Raw genomic sequence first — 16,689 nt, 5'->3', positions numbered from 1 at the left:
ATTCATGTTATTTCCTTTTCAGATCTATGATATGTTTCAAACTAATCTCTATTGAGATTTGTGTTGCAAATAATTGTGTTTTTTTCTCGACATGTTTAAATCTCTGCTTTAAACTCAAACTGTAAGAAAATATTTACCCATAGGGACAGGGAATGGGCTGATATATAAAGAGGACAGATGGGCAGAAATTTGCACGGAAGGGGAAAAAAAAGCATGTATTTAACTTAGCATAAGCGCTTGTAGCTTTATGTTGTTCTGTTGATTTTTCTGGTTTGTATTTGGGACAGGCGCGTTCCTTTTAACAGCCTTTCATTCTGCATATTATGTTGGGTGTTTCAGGCCATGCCAGCCCTCGCTATATCCGATGTACTACCTACTGCTTCCCATCATCTTCAGATATGGCCAAACAGGCTCGCATTCCACTGGCAGCTGTCATCCAGCCTTTTGCTATTGTTCCAACAAATGAGGTAAGGGCTAACTGAATATGTGGTTTTGTCTCCTAAATATTACTGACTTGTTCTTCTCTGATTGGGTTGGCGGCAAAGGTGTTTCACCTCTGACTGTGAAGGAGTAAGAGAGTAGAGAGGTGGCAGAAGACGAGATGCACTTGGGTCATGGTGCAGCTTTAAGGGCTAAAAATCTGTGTTTGGTACAAGACTGATGACTGTGTAATCTGAACAACTGGGTTCCTGTTGTTCCCCCAGCTGCCTGTAGTTTACGCCAGCTTTGTCAGTTGCTTGCTCTGCTGGAACTACTTAGGTATAGTCAAAGACTTTGAAAGAGGATGACCACAAACTACATCAAGTTAATCTTAAGACATGTACAGTTACATTCAAAGAATGGTATTTTTCCATTTAGTTCTTTACAAAATAATTTAATTTCACAACAGACTGAGAGGATGATGGTATTTTCTACTTGGATGAGCTGTCATAGAAGACAAATGTAATCACCCCTGTTTGGCACTCATTCAAAGGCACTAACTTAATCAATTGCTTTTCTCACATTACTGTCTCTAATAGCCCTTCATATTCCAAACGTATCCCTAGTTCATCTGCAAAGTATTTCTGCAGACTGGCAGTATCCTATGGTCTTAGGATAGTTATCCATATTTCCTGGCATCCCCAAAGGATGGTATCAGTAGCAGGGAAAAAAAAACAGTTTTCAAGTGCAGCATTTAACCGCATCATCTGTAGGATCACCTTTCTTGTTCTTCAACTCCGGCCTCCTCCATTGCACATCGTCTAAATTCTGCAACAAAGGTCTGCAGTATGCATTTCCTTCTAATGTGCTGTACTAACTTTCAGAGCACTCTTTGCTAGAAAAAAAACAGGGATTTCATGGAAATCGTGGTATGTGATTGTGTCTTCAAAAACTCATAAAATGCATGCACAGAAAAGCCTAATTAAAATTGCAAAGACTTTCAGGGCTTGGTTTTGCAGTCTTTGATATTTCTTTAACTTTTTTTTATTACTTGTAAATTCTTAGGGTTTTTTAAAAAATATATTGGAAAAAAACAGATGTTGTTCTTCATCAAGCTGGATAACTTCCAATCCAACAGACCTCTGTAGTTTGAATTAAGAGTATTATTTTAGCCGGGTAGTGTGTAGTTATCTATTTTGTGGTCCCCAGGGAAACAGGATGTATTACTTACAGTTCTGCAGATACTGAGTCTCACCATTTGTCTGCTAGACAGCAATTTTGGGTTTCATTCCAGTTATTTTGGGGAATGTGCAAACTTGGCTTGTTGCCCCCCCTGCATATTCTCCTAGATGAAACTCCTGCTGTTACTGCTCCACCCCTTCGCTTTATCAGCCAGCCTTTACTACCTTTTATCCCAGTTTCTTTGGCCAGATGGCACTTACCGATCCTGCTTTAATGCTGGCTCTTCATTTGTGTGTCTTTCAGTCTGTGCCTAGTCATTTACATCCCCCATGCATGGCTTCCCTGTCTCCTGCGGAGTGTTTAGATAGGGTGATCTAAGTATCTTCTGCATACATAAATTAGCAGTATGTACAAACACTTGCACTTGGCCAAGTTCAGGAGGGTTTTCCCAGCATTGGCAAAAAGATGTACTCGGTGACCCACCAGTTCTGAAGTGCTAGTGCTCTCAGGCTGTTGGAAAGGTCAGTGGAATTCATTAATCTGTAAAGAGCAGTGTATTTTTCCCCAGCCTCTTACTTGGAAGAGCCTAAAAAAACTCTGCAAGATGTCTCAAAATTGGCGCAAGTCCAGCGTGGAAAATTTTAGTCCGAACAATTATAGCTTGGTAAAGTTATAAGAACTGAGGAGATGGTGTTAGAGTAGGACATGCTGGGCAATCTTAGCTTGTCTGTGCCCTTTGTTTTCACTGTTACTGCCAAAGTAAGATCTTGCTCTTAACATCTTTTAATAAAAATGGTCTTCATATTGGATTTATAATGACTTTAATTCTAAAAAGTCACTTAATTTGAAAGAACTGGACTTTTAATAGAGGTAAAATACATTTAGGGGCTAATTTGTGTTTCTGAATTTCCTAGTATGGTGCATTCTGCCTGGAACTAGTGACTTCAAGGGACAGAATGTTCTTTTCAGAATATCTAGCCTATTGTATGAATGTCTTTTAAGTGCCTTTTAATAATGCCTGCAGGTGATGCTCATCACATGTTACAGGGCTCAGTGCAAAGTGGGAATCTGTCTTATCTCTTTATCTCTTGATAAACAGCATGTTGTACATAGTGACTGTTTAAAATAATGTTTTTGTAGCCTTTTAATGAATGATTTGCCTTCATTCATCTTTGCTGCAGCTTCAGCTGTGGATACGGCACAGTTTCTAAAATATTCAGTGTTAGCACCCAGAGAATTTCAGTTCTGTTTCTTTTCAATGGAGGAGGAAGAAGAGTGATGGCTACAAGGGTTTAGTGGACCATGGATGTGAAATTGCCACAAATGGTTTGTGCAACTGGTAATGTGTTTAGGAACAGCTGAGAAACTGACCTATCTCACCTGAACTGTAGGGAATTTAGCAACTCTGCACAGTAGACATAATCCGTTATGATGAGTTTTGCAAAGACCATGCCTTTCTGTGTTAGGAAAGCTGTATTTAAACGGCTTTGGGCTATCAGGGTCATACAAGTAACTAATGAACTTATGAGTGTTCCATAAATATGATTCTTAATTAATTAGTATTTTGCTTTGATCATCACTTATAGTAAAGAATTAATTTAAAATAGTATATAAAACGTATTTCCATTTTCAGTGGTCTGTTGCCATAGAATTAATGTCCATATTTTTTTTTTTCTATGCTATTACTGTACTAAGACAGTTAGAAACAAAGCAAAAACCTTACATTGCTCTCATTTCCAAATAATATAAGGGTTCAGTACGGTCTTCAGATGGCTTGTTCTTCGTCTCTGGAAGCCAATCCTGAACATAGATTTTGATTCATTGAGAGGATTGTTTTTTGCATTGATGAAGCATTATGTTCTGTCCGGGTGATCTAGATGATATCAAGATAACTGCAGATACTTTATCCTATCCATGCTTTGTTTGGCACTGTACAATCTAAACTGCAGCAAAAATTTGATAAAAGAGCAATGAAATAGCGAATTCTACTGACAATGATAGAATTAGATATGTGTTTGAGAGGGAGAGCACAATTGTACAGACCTTATTTTCTTTCTTAACATATTCATCATTTTGGTGAATAACTTGTAAAAGATGTTACCTGTTAGTACCAGTTGGAGGGTTGTGCACTCTAATTAGTGTCTCTTGCTAAGTTTACACTTTGACCAACAGAGCGAAGTGTTGCACTGTTCTTGGGTGTGCAGGCAGAAAGGAGTGCCTGAGATATCCTTCATCTAAAGCAATTGGATAGGAGGGAGTAGGAAAAGGTAATTGGGGTCCTGCAGTTGGCAGAGGCATATGTGTAATGGAGATGATAGGCTTTGCTGTCAGATCTGTTTTGTTCCTGTCACTCATTGACAAGGAGTTCCTGTGAGAAAGTCTGTTTGGAGTTTACCGTAGCTTCTGCAGGTTAACAGCATTTTGTTCTGCCAATTAGGTATTTTTCACTTATGTCTCATTCAGATTTTATTTCAAAGAAACAATAGTGCCCCAGCTGACAGAGCCTGGAACACTCCCTGAAGTTTTGGAATTGATGTCTATTATGAATTAAAAAACAAAACAAACCCAAACCAAAACAGCCTGTCAATTACATTCATAGAAAAAGCAGTCAACTAGCAATTGAGCTTCAAGGGTTTGTTTCCTTTGACTACAAACACAGGATGATGGAGATAAAAGGTCCTGAGAGCTTTCAAATAAAAAGTTTGGGTTCATTGACTGAACAGTATTTTTCTCAGAAATACTCTTCCAGTTTGGAGGTCCAACCTAGAAAAAGAGAATTCAGAATTTCAGCACATATGAAAGGCAGATATAAGTTCATTAGTCACTGGAATGTTTACACACAGGGGCTGGCATCCCATCTCCAGAAGTGAAGTGGGAATGTTAGCACAGAAAGTGAGTATATATATATATATATATATATATACACACTTTTCTTTTTTTTTTTTTTTTTTTTTTTTAAACTGAGGTCCATGAAAAACCTGTCAGGAGCTGAGAAATACACCAACTTGATCAGGAGCATCTTTTGGATATGTGTACAACAGGTATCTGTGTTTCCAGTAAAGAATGCAATGCAAATTATCCCTGTGGTAGAAAACAAGAACAAAAAGAAAAATCGTGGTGCTAGATATGACGTTAAATGAAAAGATGTCATGCATGTCTTTTGAATAAGTGTTTTGGGTGGGGCGAGCCCAAAACAATCACGGTTTTGCCCTGCACTGGGAAGGAACAAATTTAAAATTACAGAAATGCAGTGGAATTAAAAGATGAAGATGCTGTTGCCTTGTACCCTGCTAGAAACTGTCAATGCAGTTTAGACCTGATGGAGTAGTACTGTGTCTGAGAAGTTCCACAGCATCTCGAAGTCTGGTAGAAATTCTAATTTGTGAGGACACAAGGCCAACATAAGTGAATACAAATCAAGGCATAAAAATATACCCATAGCAGTAAGCTATAATATCAGTCTTCACATCAAGAGAGGAAAGTTCACCTCGGCAACTATTTATAATTGAAAGAGTAAGAAAGATCTAATGCAACTGAGATGCAGGATTTCAGGTGTTCACATGTAACCTGGTAAAATTGCATGATGAAAACATTCTAGAGAAGTCATTATTGAAATTCAAATAGTAAACCTGGCCACACTGAAGATTAGTGCATAAAGGAGGCTTTACTTCAGTAATGTTAAATCACAAGTGAGAGCTAATTTAAGACATAAATAAACTGTTCAATAAAGGTGGCTGTAGGGTTGTGTTTGATGTTGCAAGAACAGTTAAGTCAGCAACACTTGACACATTAAGCACTGAGCTTCAGAACAGCTGAGCAAGTGAAATGGGTTTATTCATAAAAGCCCTCAAGTTGAAAGTTAAAGTGTCAGAATTCACGGAGGGCACACAGTCTCTTGAAGATGGCTACAAAAACCCTGTTAGGCCCAATCTAGAAAATTCTTAACTGGTGAATGTTACATGAATGCTGTATATCATTTGAAACAAAGGTTGTTAAAGCATTCATGCCTTCCACTCCTCCCCTACCCTGTGTCTTAACAGCTCTAGGCATTTCTGAATCTTATCTTTACCAAGTCCTTATTTATTATTTCTCAAAATTAACAGTTCATTTTCATTCTCCTGATTTGGATGATCTATGGAAAGTATTTGTTTGTTATAGATTGAGAATACAGTATCATTGTTTGACAGAACTTATTTTTAGTCCACCAGTGCTTTAGCAACGGTCTATAAAAATAAACTAGCTCTCACACTTATCATCATAGACCAAGCCCTACATGAATTTGTTTTGGAGATGTATGAATGTTTCCAGAGCCTGAATAAACCATGTGATCTTGATTTAACATTTAATACTAATTGCTAACAAAAAGTAGTTAAAAGAGTATTTCATATTTTAAAAGCAAATATAAACAACTGCAAATAATTATCTATAGCTTTTAATATCTAAATTACTTTATCCATTGTTCCTTAGCAGATTTGTGTCATCATTCTCGACCATATTCTTTCCCATTTAGTTGACTTTTTTTTGGTAGAAATATTAATTGGTAGGATTTTAATATTTCACTTTTCATTTTCTCCACAGTTAATTAAGTAGTTAAAAGATAAAATTGGAATGGAATTACTTCTCAGAAACGGTGATGTTCTTGAGTTACAAGACATTTAACCTTTTCAGAATAGCGAACTTCGAATATCACCAGTGCAGCCAAGTGGTTTGGAAAGCCATGGTTTTTAAAGGGATGATAGTTCAATATCCTAGGTAGAGCTGTAAGATTAGCAGCAGCTAAAATTGAGTAAGGTGAATAACTAGCACATGATACAATATTATAAATATTTTTTTGTTTCAAGAACAAAGTAAAGTATTAAAGTGCAAATTTTCTTTTAGACCCCAAGTCTGCTCCTTCGGGTTTTAAATACATTATTTAAATGTTAAATCTTGAGAATCAGGGAAAGCCCCACACTCTTGTAGTGTACCCTGGGCTCAATGGGGACTCAGGTTCTGCTGTCCTTATTCTGCAGATAGTAAGAGGGGTGAGCGGGCTGTAGCTTTGGTTTAAAGTGTATTTTTATATAGACACGTGCATTTATTAGTGGTTTTGTGCTCGTGCAGAACTCTGCTTTGAGGAAAGTGAGGAATGCTTAGTTTGCAGGCAATATGAAATGATTCATACTGAACATTTTACTGATTGCTCCTTTTTATTAGGGTTTTGTTAGATACCACAGACTGCAGAATAGTTCCTTGAGGTTCTTGTTGATAACATCTATCCACTTTTATTTTACCCTTTGATTTCTGTCTTGTTACTTTTTCACAGGAGGCCCTTCGCCCATATTGCAGAGAGCCTAGCTAATTTAATAGTTTTTGTTGAGGGATTCTACAGAAAGACTTTTTTCAGAAAGAATACGTTATATCAGCTAGGTCATGCTTACCTGCATGGTGGCTGACTGTTGGCAGAACTCATTAGATCTATATGTCGTGACATCCCTCTTTAAGAGCTGCATCAGATCTTCCTCTGTATATCCTATTTTTCCATGTGTCTTTTAATGTTCTCCCCTGTAGTATCTACCAATTTGCTCCCTGTGGAAGTAAGACTTGCTAGTCTGTAGCTCTGGGATCACCCAGAAGTTCTTCTTAAAGTTTCTCTCTGTATTGCTGCCTTTTTCCTTGTGGGGGATTAGGCCTATGTAAGCAATCAATTTTGTGTACAGTTCAACAATTTCACACTGTGAGTCTTTTTAGACAGGAATTATGTGGTTAGACAGTAAAATTGTCCATACTACTGGTAAGCTACTTTTGAACTATCAAAAGATTATTATTATTGTTCCTTTCTGAAGGAGAAGTTCTGACAGAGATTGTCAACAGCGTTGCCCTGCTCTGTGTTCTGAAATTGTCTCAGCATTCTCAGTGTTGGCTTGTAACATTGTAATCGCCATATGTACTTGGGACTTGATGTGAGATTCCTCTTCATAGTCACAACTACTGGAAATGAAATGTCAGCACTTATTGAATGTTCAGTGACCTTTTTCCTTTGTGTAGACTTCATATGGCACTTTATATCTAGGTTATTCAACATTGTTTCGTGTCTGTTGATAAAACTGGACTTTGCTCCAGTGTAGGTAACTCCATAGCACAGCCAGTAAGTGTTGACCAGTGAGGAGATAATATTTGCTATCTCTGAATCGTAAGTAGGACAGACTGCTTTGTGTGCTTGGCAGTTCTGTTCTCTGGATTGTCCAAGATCCAGCAGAGAATTTTGTCAATGTCTTTGGGGTGCACTGCCATAGTAGTCTATGTTAGTTGTCATGTTTTTTTAAAACATAGTGAGAGTAAAAGCCCTGCACATGTGATATAACTTAACAGTTAGGACACTTAGTCTGACAGTGTTGACACCCGTGTTCTCCCTCCAGGAAAGGGGGGCTGACCACCAAGCCATTTACCAGTTTATACAGAGGAGTTCATTGCCTCTCTTTAAACTTCCAGAGATAGAAGTCAGTGGACCAGAAAGCAAGCATACGTACCAGTACTGCACTGTAGATTACAACTAGGCCAGTCAGCTTGGAGATAGGGCCATGCTACCAGACGTTCCTACTTGTTCTTAGGACTGCCTTGGTATTTTTACAACCAAGCCATTGTTGAGCTATTTGGAACAATCAATCCATGTAGAGATTGTCCAGGTAGCGTAAACTTGTATCCTGAACTGACTGCTGTATAGCATACTGTTAAATGTGAGCCTAAGCACTGCTATTTCTTCAGTTTTCCAGATATTAAAATAGAACAAGTTCCAAAGCATCCTTGTTGATGCCTTCATTTGGGAGAGAACTGTGAGACTGCAGTCTCAGTTCTGAGTCTGCCTGGGCTATGGAGCAGGATGGGTGTTGGACAATATTTGTTGCTCTGTCAATGCTTTTTAAATGTTTTTCCTACTAGCTAGCAGCAGGTTGGTGTCTGGGTTTTTTGCAGAGCTCCTCTGGGGTGCCTGACTCTCCTATGCATGGTATAGTGAGCCCAGAACTCTCAAGCATGTCCGGGTGCCTCACCTCAAAATTTTTGTATCACTCTGGAGATCAGTGCCTGTAAGCTAGGTTTGCAATGCCTAATTTAGAGGTGCATAAATCCTCTATTAGATGAGATGTTCTTTATGGAGTATGCCCTGTGCTAGTCTGCATTTGGTAGTAAAGTGTTTGGAATTGGATTGCTTCCCAAGGCTTCATGTAGGAGAACGTTTTTGTTAGCCTGTTGGGTTGTAACTACACCCTGTAACTAGAATGGACTTTCAGAGCCAAATTTAGCAAAGGCTTTGGCATCAGAGCTTTCCCTGATTCAAGTAAATTGCCCGATTTAGTTTTTTATGCCTTTTTTTTAGTGTACATTTTAAAACACTCTTTAAGTGGACTCTTTAAAATACTTCTGTAGTATATTATTCCATTCACCATTTTTATGGTAAGGAGGTGATTCCGAAAATGATAGGTGTGATAACTTGAAAGTTTGACATTTATATAAACATTACTTATATTATAATCAGAATTCCTGATTAATTTCTTACAAATTTGATATTTAGACTGAAAAAATACCTTTCTAAAGATGTTGTAATTAGTTTTTGATAAGTTGGAGACCGTGTCTGTTCTTCAGAATGATGATGACAAAAGAAAAACCTGACTAGCAACAGTAAATATAGAAGCAAAACAAAAAGTAACAATCATATCTACTTAATTAGCCAGCCAACGACATTGATAATTTGCTTTGCCAACAAAAATTACACTCAAGTAAAAATTACTCGCTAGATACCTCTAACTCTAAGTAGCTGCTTGAATGACATCTGCCATTCTACATGTGTATTTTCCTCTACGGACTGCGTGCTGCTGTCCTGAAATGGTGTTTCTCTTCTCTTACGCACTGGCCACAGTGGATCGTAGCAACAGCAGTAAATTAAACATTATAAGACTCTGCAAGCTCTAACTTTAAGCCATCAAGGATGTTACTTAGTTACCTTGGAAACTTCACAGAGTCAGAACATGCTGGTATTTAGTAAGATCCAGAGGAAGAGTTTGTATTTTGCTTTTTAAACTGAAGTTGTTTTTGCATTTTCAGTTTATATGTATTTTAGTTATCTGTGTATATTAGTGCAGTATTGTATTTTGAATGCAACCATGTAAAGTGTGTAATTACATCGAAAAATGTGTTTTAAAGTTTAATAGGAAACTGATGTTGATGGTCTATGTTTGTGGTTGGGTGATTTGTTATTTGGTATCAAAAAAATGCTGTACCGGGTTACATATGGGCCTAATCACAGCAGGCTCTTAATGCCACCCTGTAGAAAAATAGGAGAGACTGAGTGTTCTTTCACAGAATGTCCCTTCATTAATTCTCTGGGGAGGGAAACTCCTTGTAGGATGGGGAGTAGGTGGAGGGGGCTGCTTTCTTATATGGTGTTTAACAGAATTAGGTAATCCATGCTTGCTAAATAGTGGCATAGATTTACCCCTCAGCCCCAGACTGAAGGAGCAATAGAACAGGTCTGTGCCTTTCCCAGGACTGCGTAGCTCATAACTCAGTTCTGCACAGCCCCCTGCTTGTGACATTCAGTCACAGCTCAACATTGATAAAAGAGAAGGAGGTAGTTGCATACAAACATTATTAATGTTTGGAGGTTCTGGAGTCTGCTTGTAACATCCTAGCAATCGTAGTAGCAGAAGTGTTTGTGGGAGAGAGACTAAGAGTATGAACATTCCTACCTGAAGCAGTATTTTTAAAGTAAGAGCTAGTTTTGCAACTGACCTTCAAAACTAACAATGTAGAAAAGACTTAACTTTTAAAAAGGATATTAAACTCATCCCAAATATCCTTGCTTCAGAGATGAAGATATTCAGTACTGCCTTTTGTTCACGTGACAAAAATTCTCCTTATACTTTCTAAGTACTCCTGTGGCAATTGGCTAGCCATAGTTGGCCTGTGAATGCTGCATGACACTTAAAGTACTCCCAGTTCTTTCTGATTTCAATGTAAATAAATTCATTATCCTTATAAGCATGTTTACTTATAAACATTTTTAAGAAGGCCTTCAAGTAAGCAGAACAACCTTATCCACCTCCAGTTAATACACTCTTAAACCTGTATATGGTTTTTTTTCTAATGAAAGTTTCTTTCTTTAATATGTTCGACTGCACAGAAATAGGAGCAAGAGAATTCCTATTGTAGAAAGTTCTCAGCAATGCAAACATGAGTAGTCAGTTGATTTAAAAAGTCACAGTAATGATGTCTAATGTGCCCTTGTGACAGAAGATACAGAGAAGGCAGAGTTACTGAATGCCTTCTTTGTCTCTGTCTACTCTGCCGGAGGGTGTCCTGAGGAGCCCCGTACCGCTGAGGCCCCAGAGGAAGGCAGGACAATGGAGGATTTTGCCTCGGTTGATGAGGACTGGGTTAGGCAATCTGGACATCCATAAATCCATGGGTCCAGATGGGATGCACCCGCGGGTGCTGAGGGAGCTGGCTGAGGTCATTGCTGGACCACTCTCCATCATCTTTGCCAAATCTTGGGAAACGGGAGAGGTGCCTGAGGACTGGAGGAAAGCAAATGTCACTCCAGTCTTCAAAAAGGGCAAGAAGGAGGACCCGGGTAATTATAGACCGGTCAGCCTCAGCTCCATCCCTGGGAAACTGAAGGAACGACTTATCCTTTGTGCCACCTCAAGGCATATCAGGGATAAGAGGGTCATTAGGGGCAGTCAACATGGCTTCACCAAGGGGAAGTCGTGCTTGACCAACCTCATTGACTTTTATGAGGACATAACAAGATGGATGGATGATGGCAGGGCGGTGGATGTGGTCTACCTTGACTTGAGTAAGGCACTTGACACAGTCTCCCATGGCATCCTTGCAGCTAAACTGAGGGAGTGCGGTCTGGATGATCAGGTAGTGAGGTGGACTGTGAACTGGCTGAAGGGAAGAAGCCAGAGAGTTGTGGTCAATGGAGCAGAGTCTAGTTGGAGGCCAGTATCTACTGGAGTGTCTCAGGGGTCAGTACTGGGGCCTATATTATTCGATATATTCATCAGTGATTTGGACGAGGGACTAGAGTGTACTATCAGCAAGTTTGCTGATGACACCAAGCTGGGAGGAGTGGCTGACACACCAGAAAGCTGTGCTGCCATCCAGAGACCTGGACAGGCTGGAGAGTTGGGTGAGGAAAAATTTAATGAAATATAAAAAGGGCAAATGTAAAGTCTTGAATCTGGGTAGCAACAACCCCAGGTTCCAGTATAAGTTGGGGAATGACCTGTTAGAGAGCAGCATAGGGGAAAGAGACCTGGGGGTCCTGGTGGACAGCATGATGACCATGAGCCAGCACTGTGCCCTTGTGGCCAGGAAGGCCAATGGCATCCTGGGGTGTATTAGAAGGGGGGTGGTTAGTAGATCGAGAGAGTTTCTCCTCCCCCTCTACTCTGCCCTGGTGAGACCACATCTGGAATATTGTGTCCAGTTCTGGGCCGCTCAGTTCCAGAAGGACAGGGAACTGCTGGAGAGAGTCCAGCGCAGGGCAACAAAGATGATGAAGGGAGTGGAGCATCTCCCTATGAGGAAAGGCTGAGGGAGCTGGGGCTCTTTAGCTTGGAGAAGAGGAGACTGAGGGGTGACCTCATTAACGTTTACAGATAAAGGGTGAGTGTCATGAGGCTCTTCTCGGTGACAACCAATGATAGGACAAGGGGTAATGGGTTCAAACTGGAACACAAGAGGTTCCACTTAAATTTGAGAAGAAACTTCTTCTCAGTGAGGGTGACAGACACTGGAACAGGCTGCCCATGGAGGTTGTGGAGTCTCCTACTCTGCAGACATTCAGAACCCGCCTGGACATATTTCTGTGTCACCTCATCTGTTCCTGCTCCAGCAGGGGGATTGGACTAGATGATCTTTTGAGGTCCCTTCCAATCCCTGACATTCTGTGATTCTGTGAAACGAAGAACAAATCCCAGTTCTGTAGAAGAAAATAAGCTCTCCGTTCTTCAGACTTTCATGCATGATTTTAAGTCAGTTGCTTTTCTCTCAAGTGCTGAAAAATATTTTTATATACGTATATATAAATACATATATACACACACACATCTATCTATCCACCTGTGTTTATGTATATATAAAAAGAAAAAAAAGCCCATGTGTTTGCTCTCTAAAGTTGATGATAGCCCAGGAGACCAGAATGGTCCTGAAATCCAAAGTTAGGTTTTGGTTTTGTTTGTGCTACAAAGGAATGAAAAACATTATTAAAGTCCTTCTGATACAGAATTTAGTCTAGGAGAAGTGTGATCTCTAAAGCAACTATGTTACATTTGGATTTATTTACAAACTTAAATATTTGTTCCCTAAACCTAGAGCTTCGTGTTCCATTAGTACTATTTGTAATGTTGCTTGATTGGCTATCTTAAGGATATTTGAGTGCATGGTCACAGCTGTGTTTGTATTAAATGGTTTTGACAGAACTGATATGTCCATTTACCTGTTATCTTTGTATGTTACAGGCTGTGCATGTATTTTAAACTGTGGTGTTAGATTTGTCATCTATTTAGCAGAAATGAAAAATTTTGTTTTAGAGTAAATTAACAATGATGTGACCATACAGCACATGTAACAGACTGGGCCTGTCAAGGAGAAGACAGTACTAATAGTATGTGGAGCCCAAATTCTGTCTGCTATTTTGAAGATCACCTAGAGCTTTCCTGCAGTGGTCTGCAAAAATGATGCCTTTAAGAGTTGTATTTACTTCTGTAAAATATATTTCTAAATACCTTTTGTTCAGTGCTGAATGAATTTCAAGCCAGAGAATAAATCACTGAAAATCAAACTTCTAATTTTATTGTGGAAGACTTGTGATCAATTAACCTAGACTGCCTCCTTGTAATTATTATTTACTGTTTCTGTAGAGAAGCTTCCTAAAACTTGCCTGTCTTATTTTTTAGTGGTTTTGCTGCTAGTGTGACAATCATACCTACTAATCTCAAGGAAGGACTGCAGTGGTGTACCATCTATGGTACTGATACGTGGGAAGCAGAGCTGTGGATTAGCACAGGCATGAGTCCAAGTTCTCTCATGATGTAACATGTGCATATCATCCTCAGGAGTGCTAACAGGAACCGGGGATGGGGGTGTGGGATGGAGAGGAGGACTGACACTGTCCTAGAGTAGTTTAGTCTGTCTCTTACACCTTTCTTTGCCCTCTTCTTGTGTATGTGCCTCTGCACCAGCTCCCACTCTTGCTAGGATGAGTACAGACTGGACTGAGGCAGGTTGAGACATGATTGTTTCAAAGTGCAAACATTTTAAAAGTCTGTTGTTCAGCACAGTTTCTTGATTATCCAATTTCACGCTCCTGCTTATATCATCAGTTAATCCTGGCTGCTGACCTTCACTTGAGATACAGCATGTCCGTACATCCAAATAACAGTCAGCACTTCACAGCTGAGAAGTGCTGGAGAGGGCTGACTTGTTAATGCGTGGGATTCCTGGCCCAGCATCATCACTGGGAGAACTTCTGGTGCCTCTCTTAAGCATGGATAGTAAACTTTTTTGTGCTTGTTTGTTTTTCCTTCTGTCACCTGTATGATAAGGAAGTTCTAATAAGAAGCTAACTGATGTTGGTGTTTCTTTACATCAAAATTTCATCATTATTACATGAATTTTCCCCCCATCCTCATCTTTTAAAAATCTCTTATTCTGCTGATTAGAATAGCTTGTATTTACACTCTTCAAGCTGCCAATTCTATTCAGTTAGTTGCAATACTCCCCTTAAAAGGTGAATACTGAGTAAAAATTTCAAGGATAGCCTGAAGTATGATGCGCTGAAATCAAGATCTGGCTCTCTGTTTGTCATACACACTGGATCAGATCCCATGTGCAGTGTCGACTTAAACTCACCTACTGTGCCACAGTATTTTTTGCACTGCTGTGTATGCAGGTGAATGTTCAGCCTTGGTCTGCAGGGTTTCTGAGCAAGAAAGTTTGAACATACTTTTTGCGTTTTTACATGAACTGTAAAACTGAGGTTAAAGCCAAGAGATAATCACATGGTTGATGCTTTAGCTGTGCTGCAGTTATGCAAACAAGCAAGGAAATAGATGAAAAAGCACTGTTATGGAAAATACTTTAACCTGCTGTGAGCCTTGCAGAGGAGATAGTCCAAATTGGCTTGAGTTGTCAGCTGAGGACACTGATAGTGTTGAACGTGTACGAACCAAGAACAGGCAAAATCCTTTCTGTCTTCAGAGGGAATGGCTTCTGATAAAAGACAGTAGGAACATCACAAAGGGAAATGCTTTCTTGACGTTTTAATGTGAATCAGTAAAGCAACTCAAAACCAAGGGATTATTTTTAGACTGGTTAATCTTTCTCAAAAGCAATCTATGATGGTATAATAAAAACAAACAAACCCCTTCAACAGTCCTAGGAAACAGAGACAGTTTGGTTCATGACCTAGTTTTTTGTTGTTGGTTTTTTTTTGGTTGGTTGTTTTTTTCCCCCCCCAAGAACATCAGCGTTACATTTCAAGATTATCTTTGATTTACCATAATTGGCCAAAATCCCTCTCCTCTGTTCATCAGAAAGTTGCATTGTATAGTGTATTTTAAAATTCTGATATGAACATTTTAATAATTAGATGTGCATCAATGTCAGTGTAAAAAGTAACTCTAGAAACAATGCCTTTATGAATTTGTTGTGCGGGCAAACTGCACAGTTCATATGTTTACTGAACTGTTTGAATTGAATAGCTGGCAGTTTTGTGTCTTTTTTGTTAATCAGCCATGCAAATACAGTGTTTAATGTTCACTCTACATCAGAAATAGAAAATATTTTTTCTGCTGTAGTACTGCTGATCATGAAGTATCATTTTCAGGAACTGTCATATTGGAAGTCATCAGTAGTTGTGTATCTGTGCAGCTCTCTAAACCTGTAAGATGCTTTTCCCTTTTAAACAAATAACCCTCATCTGGGCCATGCTTTCAGTTTGCCCCTGAGATAATTTGTGGTTGAAAAGGCAACTTGTCATGAGTAGTATGCGATGTTAGATGGTGTAGAGTGACACTCTATGTTTGCCGGTGGTAATGTTCTTCAAAAGTATATAGAAAAACTGGTGGTAAATTCCACTTCTTTTGGGGATGAATAAGCATGTGATAGAGATACTGGTCTAATAGAAAACTACACTCGTGGAAAGAGTTTTTGTGCTCTTCTTGGATGTAGGCAAACTGTTAGGTTGCATGGTTCTCTTTTCGATAAGACAGTGTTCCTGTCGTCTCACTGCTGGTGTGTTAAATGCACCCAACTGATGGCAGAGGCAAACTAAGGGCAAAACCACAAGTCCTCGTGCAGACTTGTCACTGTATTGACAGAGCATGTGTCAAGGAGTGGATAGGAATCCGCAGGTAGGAAAAGGCAAAGACAAGATGTGGTGTCTGTTGCATGTGAAGATTTGCCTTGCAGCACAGCTACAAAGTATTTTTGTGCAGCCCAGTCTATATGTAAGCTTGGCAATGGAAACAGATGCTGTACATGTTTTATTTTGATGTGAGATAGATGGCTAGCTTTCTTCAGTGTTTGCGGATGCCTCTTTTGTTCTCCAGAGACTCTCTCATGGTTTTTCTCTTTAAGTTGTCTTACCGAGATATGCCATGATGATCTTGAGTTTCATCACAGTTCTTACTCCTACGCTTATAATTTCCAGCTGTGGCTCAGATCCTGCAATATGGATATGGTGATACTTTGCAGGCATCACAGGAAACCCTCATGAGTGGGTCAGAACTTCATTTTTAAAGCAAGCGATAGTAATTCAGCTTTCTCAGCCTTTAAAGTGCAGGTTACAGTCCCTTTGGAAATTTTTATGGATGTATTTCATCTTGGACCTGTGCCACCAATGTCTATCTGTTGCTTTGTGATGTTGTTCTGACTCCTGAGAGATGTTCTTGCTGACATATTTCCAAAATAAAGCTTGCTATCCCAGCTATATTTGGTCTAATAGTGGGATAAGTTATGGTTTATCAGATCGGCTTTCAGGACTCATGCTCCAGTGGGGCCCTGAGGTTCCAGACAAGGGAAAGTTTCTGCAGGTCTGTT

At 39.4% G+C, this 16,689-nt stretch overlaps 1 protein-coding gene across 1 annotated transcript in view; it reads left to right on the top strand.

Annotated features, from left to right (window-relative positions):
* The window catches only part of SEC24D (SEC24 homolog D, COPII coat complex component), a 56,633-nt gene that overhangs the window by 15,162 nt on the left and 24,782 nt on the right, over nucleotides 1-16,689 (top strand). Inside the window, exon 8 of the mRNA XM_082052027.1 lies at nucleotides 340-467. Coding sequence (XP_081908153.1) covers nucleotides 340-467 — 128 coding nt within the window. The remainder of the gene's footprint in view (nucleotides 1-339; nucleotides 468-16,689) is intronic.

Source organism: Streptopelia decaocto (genome assembly GCF_964273445.1).
Source record: "Streptopelia decaocto genome assembly, chromosome: 4".
Taxonomy (NCBI): Eukaryota; Metazoa; Chordata; class Aves; order Columbiformes; family Columbidae; genus Streptopelia; species Streptopelia decaocto.
This window is presented reverse-complemented; position numbering and strand designations above follow the sequence as displayed.